Source organism: Lutjanus erythropterus, unplaced genomic scaffold, assembly GCF_056507025.1.
Source record: "Lutjanus erythropterus isolate fLutEry1 unplaced genomic scaffold, fLutEry1.hap2 Scaffold_161, whole genome shotgun sequence".
Classification (NCBI taxonomy): Eukaryota; Metazoa; Chordata; class Actinopteri; order Lutjaniformes; family Lutjanidae; genus Lutjanus; species Lutjanus erythropterus.
The window spans coordinates 496,287-502,201 of NW_028146638.1; the positions used below are offsets into that span (position 1 = coordinate 496,287).

At 48.8% G+C, this 5,915-nt stretch overlaps 1 protein-coding gene across 1 annotated transcript; it reads left to right on the forward strand.

Moving 5' to 3' along the window:
* The first annotated feature begins 1,019 nt into the window (after positions 1 to 1,019).
* LOC146304283 (uncharacterized) lies at positions 1,020 to 3,758 on the forward strand. The gene has a single exon (XM_084714231.1). The coding sequence runs from the start codon at positions 1,020 to 1,022 to the stop codon at positions 3,756 to 3,758; it is 2,739 nt and encodes a 912-aa protein (XP_084570357.1).
* Positions 3,759 to 5,915: the final 2,157 nt, after the last annotated feature.

Here is a 5,915-nt window from a genome sequence, read left to right on the forward strand (position 1 = left end):
TGTAGCTCTCACCGTTGAGAAGTTGTTGCACAAAAGTCGTAAAGTAACGTCGGACCCAGTACAGGCGGGTGCGGTCCGCCCCCAAACGCCCCCAGAAAAAATCTCATGTCTCTACCTCCAACCGTTCCCGAGTTATGAACTTAAGATGTACGCGATTAAATCAGCTCCATTTTAAGTTCATAACTCGGGCCAGAAACGTCCCAGAGAGCTGGTTCAGGTATCCCCAGTATCAGACTGACCTCCCCAACCCACCCCTATACTTTGAGCCTGATAGCGCCACCTAGTGGAAATTTTTTATTACACCTGGAAACTTACCCATATTATAGAGATGGGTAGAGACCTTCCTCCTGATCTCAACGGTGCCAGAACCGCGTGTCTAGCACCCACCGTTCCCGAGTTATTAACTTAAAACGGTGCTATCATGAAAAAAGCTAATTAATTAGCCTTTTTCGCTATAACTCGGGAACCGTGCATTCTAGAGACTCGCCAGTGGGTGGCGTCTATACTAACTCGACCACGCTGGACACGCCAGTCTTGGTCCCGTGTCTCTACGACCTTCCGTTCCCGAGATACAGCAAAAAAAAAACTTTTTTCGCAAATTTCGCGCACTTCCCGACGTCGCACCGCGTCGGAAGTGGTACCGTTGGAAAGCCCGCCCTCGATAATGGGGGGGTAGGACTTGGTTCCAAGTCTCTAGCACGTCCAGAACAAAAGTTATTTGAAGAAATGTAAACCGACACGCCTACTTTTTCAGCGCAAAGCATTATGGGTATCAAAAATACAGGTTTTTCCTTAATAACTCCGCTCAGCAACGTCCGATCTTCATAAAACATACATTTCTGGAATCCTGGCGACCTGCCGGTCGCGATCATATGCATATTGAAAAATTTTTTTTCGGCACCCTGATAGAGGTTGATAGGTAGGTCGGGTAAGTACCAAAACGTATGTTGTTCACCTTTAGAGTTGTTGGTTGGAGATTTTGCATTGTGTTTGTCTTGAGATCAGTTTGGGAAAGAGAAATGGCATATGCAAGTCCTTTTGAGGATGTTGGCATTGACAACACTGTGAGTCTTCTCAGCGCTGCAGGTGAATTCCTCAATATAGAGGAATTTCTGCACGGCAAGGTGAATGTTGCCATTCACTCTACCACAGTGCAGTCTCCTGCTTCAGTTTTGGAATTCAAGTACGATATAGATGGTATCGTATTCGAATTCCATCGACTCACGGCCCTCCAAATGGGTCTGCACTATCTCCTTTTACCCCGGTTCACCACCCAGACCCTATCCCCCCATTACCACTTCATCAAAAAACATGTCGACCTTGGCAGGTACAGCCACGACGGCCTTCTTGCCCTCCGTAATTGTCTTGGTCACACACTCGGGTATGTTGATGGTGGGTACCACCTTTTAATGATTGCCATGCCAGCCAGCCAGAAGAGACCTGACACCAGGCTCCTACGTAAAGATCTCTACGCTGTGATGGCTACAGAGCTTCTTAATGATGTGGGGAACAATTTCCGCGAGTTGCTCCGTCAGCTTCCTGCGCAGGATAAGTGCCGCCCCACAATCAAAAAGCAGAGTACCATTGATACTGCACGGTTCCACATTTTGAGGAGAGACGCCCAGTTCATCATGTCTCTCATCGACCAGGCCATTGAGAAGTCGAACGCGTGTCATTTCCTCCAGGTTGTCCTCTTTCTAAACCAGTTTGGTCAGAAAGATGTTGAGGAATTGGACATAACTGATGTCGTCGACCCCACCTACATAAGATCCGTCTCCGTACACTTCGCGTGTAACATAGTGCCGAAGGACCCTGAAATGAACATTTTGTTCTCCAGAAGTGGGCTGGAGCAACTTGTTGGCCTCAAGGGCACCCTTTTCACAGCACTGGGGATGCACGAAACTGTAAATTTCCAGAGCAACCTGGATAATGCCAAGATGGACGTGAGACATGAGCTGCTCGACTGTCTGGCACCGTACGGCAAGCTCATGTTTGTCCAACTTTATGCAGACTCGCCGCATGCCCATGTACAGATGCCGTTCAAGCATCCAGTAAGTGGTGCAATTGTAACCTGTGGCCTCTCCCACCCCAAGTACCACACGTCCCTCCTGTCCCGAGCAGGAAACTACATCCGTCACATGCGTGACCTGCGTGAGCGGATGACCGGCCAGCTCCAGTGCCGCATAGAACAAGTCGTGCGATTCCAGGGCCAGGTAATGTGTAACTTGAACCCCTCTGAGCACTTCAAAGTTGATGAACTTACCAAGCTCATCAACGAACACCCCATCCTTGTCCCCTTCAAGGATAACTCAGGTGTTGGTGTGCTGTCTCTCATCTGCGACGTCCTGGAGTTCCTTGTTGAAGACCTGGCAAAGGTTTACAGTGACAACGTCGGTGTTGCACGCTTCGACGCCTCCTGGAAGACCTTCCAGTATGAGCTGGCACTGGAAGAGATTATTTATGGCCGTCCCCTCTCCCCGCTTGACTTCCAAATTAGCGTCTCTCTGGGAACCAGCACTGTCAGTGACAAAAGTGTCAGTAAACAGAGAGGGTTCCTGGGCCTCGCACCCTTCTCAAGTGCCACCTCAGAGGAAGTACCACCCCCCGTACATCACTGGACGAGAGATGAGCTCCAAAAGTCCCGCATTGAAAGGCTCTTCCCCCTCTGTCAGACCCTGGAAGCAGCACCATCGGTCACAGGTGCTGCACTTGTCACTGTTCTCCTCTGTGACCTGTTCAAGCGGAACAGTGACATCCCAATGGCCGAGTTGAAATCGAGACACCCACCTGGGAAGCTGGTAGGTGCCTGGCCGCTCGATACACTGTGTGAGGACCTGGCTGTAAAGGACTGCTTCCCCATCCCGAACACCTTTGCCAGAGCTAGGTCCCTCGTGTCAAAGTCTGGCAAGGACGTGAAAGAGTGTCTTTTGCAAGGCTTTCCCGAACTCAAGCTGAACTTCTTCCCTGCGTTTAAGTTCAGGGACGTCCGCGGTACAAAAAGGGTGTGGTGGAACTTCAGGGAGTACGTCCAGGTCCACCGCAGCGACTGCCAACCCTTCACACTCTCTGTAGTCGCCAGCATGATGCTCAAAGTGTGTGTTGAGCTAGAGAGAAGGTCCCTTACGTACTCCAGGAACCTGGAGAAGTACCGTGAGCACGGCATGCCTTGGCTTGAAATGGTACTTACCCGCCTCCCACCTGGCCTTAAGAACCACCCAAACGTCACTCTCATGATCTTGACCTTTGTCAGCTCGGTCGGCATGGTCATGAACGGTGATTATGTCGACTATAATCACCTCAGGGACTTAATCAAGGACATGAGCCCTGCGTATTCACAGTCAGATCTACAGAAGCTCCAGATCTTGTCTAAGTTTACGCTTCCCAAGGTGTACAATGTCCTCGTCTGGAAGCTCCATGAGGACATCCCGTACCGGATTGTTCCACAGCAGAAGCCTCTTCTTAAACCGCACAGACAGCAAGAAGAGCAACAAGAGGACCTTGTTCCAGAGGAAGATGTACAGGAAGTTGAGTTCCAGGACGATATCCGACCCATTGAAAGGTCACAGGCCATGTATCTCCCTGCATACTCCTCCAAGCAATGGACAGAGCTGGAAATATCTCTCATTACCAGAGATAGGACCATAAAACCCAAAAAAGCGTACAAGGAGTACTCTGCAAAGTGTCTCGAACAAAAGATCCCCATCCGATCGTACAAAGCCTTCTTTCACAAGGTCAAAGCTCTGAGATCAGAGAAGTAACTGACTAAAACGGAAGTACAAGAGTGTGTTTTTGTACACTAAACAGCAGTGAGCTGTCTTTGTTATTTAACTGTTTTAAACTGTTTTATTGTTATGTTGTGCAGTTCTAAAGCACCAAAAAATTTTAAAAGTCATAGTTCTTCGCAAACGCACAAAAAAAAAAAAAAACTAAAAAAAAAAAAAAAAAAAAACCTTAAAAACAAAAAAAAAATCCCTCCACATGGACTCTGCCTTGACGTGGCGTGGAGGCTTGTGTGCTTCAGTGGACATAGGGACTGTCCAGATGTGCTCTATTGGTACAGGTAACTCTTGCCTTACCAAACAAGAGTAGGCTGTACCAATAGAGTCTATCTGAACAGTCCGTATGTCCACTGAAACCAGACCAAAGAGTCCGTCATTCAGAAAATTTCACCAAGTGTCACAGCCTAAAACTGTCTTCCAGAAAGTGGTTAGGAGAATGTTTCAGGCCATTCTGAGTCGACTGGACATGCTTCCACGGGTACTTTTTTCGACATTGCACAGCATCCCTCCTCCAGCTTTGATGAGAGGCTCGAGTTTAAGTTTAGCAGGCCCCAGTCGCAAGTAGAAAGTCATTGGGAATTCGGGCGGGAACTCGAGTCCCTGGTGGGCACTGTAGGTGTCGGTGGTGGTGCCACCGAGGACAGTGAAAATGTACCAGCATTTCGCCGATAGTCATTTCACAGCCTGCTTAGAAAAGCATCACCTAAGTTCAAATGCCTTTCAAGCCAGAGTACCTCTGTCACTTCCTCTGTGGGCAGAGACCAGTGAGTACCTCGTGGGCACAGTAGCTGTTGCTGGTACAGGCTACTTGCTCACTAGTACTTAAATTGGGCTGGTCTTTAACAGCTGGCAGTACAACTTGTGTGCATGACCAGAGGTACTGCAGCCAACATCAGCACCGTGAGTGGGTGTCGGTCTCCTGATAGAGTACATGACCCCACTAAGGGCTGGTGCTACCCGTATGAAGTGAGCTTTCAATATGCGGTCATGTGCTTTGCGGGAAACTGTTTTTGGGTCTGGTGCCAAAAAAAAAAATGAGGATATGTACATCACCTTTTTCCAGCTGCTCGCCAGGAATCCAAAAATGTATCACTTATTAAGATCCGACGTTCCTGAGCCAAGTATAAAGGAAAAACTTGTGTTTTTGCAGACCCACAATGCATTGCAGCTGAGCGGTGAGCGTATCCGTTTACGTTTGTCGAAATAACTTTTGATCCATAAGCGTTAGAGACTTGGAACCAACTCCTACCCCCCCATTATCGGGGACGGGCTTCCAACGGTACCCGTTACATCACCGTACGATGTCGGGAAGTGGCGTAACTTGTCAAAACAGTGAAGGGTAGGAGTGAAAATTTCACTAAGTGCCACAGGCCAAAAATGTCTTCCAGAAAGTGTTTAGGAGCACGTTTCAGGCCGTTCTGAGTCGATTGGACATGCTTACATGGTACTTTTTTTGGACATTGTACAGCATATAACTCCTAAGTCCAACCAGATAGAGACATGGAACCTTCACCTACCCCCCCATTTGTCATCATTCTGAATCCAACCGTACCATTCTTGAGCTTCTAGGACTTACCGTTCCAGAGATATGACCCGTTCAAGGAGGGTTGTGTTTAGTAAAACGGGTTAGGGTTAGGGTTAGGGTTAGGGTTAGGGTAGGGTTAGGGTTAGGGTTAGGGGGTTGGGTTAGGGTTAGGGTTAGGGTTAGGGGGTAGGGTTAGGGTTAGGGTTAGGGTTAGGGGTTAGGGGTTAGGGTTAGGGTTAGGGTTAGGGTTAGGGTTAGGGTTAGGGTTAGGGTTAGGGTTAGGGTTAGGGTTAGGGTTAGGGTTAGGGTTAGGGTTAGGGGTTAGGGTTAGGGTTAGGGTTAGGGGTTAGGGTTAGGGTTAGGGTTAGGGGTAGGGTTAGGGTTAGGGGTTAGGGTTAGGGTTAGGGTAGGGTTAAGGGTTAGGGGGGTTAGGGTTAGGGTTAGGGGTTAGGGTTAGGGTTAGGGTTAGGGTTAGGGTTAGGGTTAGGGTTAGGGTTAGGGTTAGGGTTAGGGGTTAGGGTTAGGGTTAGGGTTAGGGTTAGGGGTTAGGGTTAGGGTTAGGGTTAGGGTAGGGTTAGGGTTAGGGGTTAGGGTTAGGGTTAGGGTTAGGG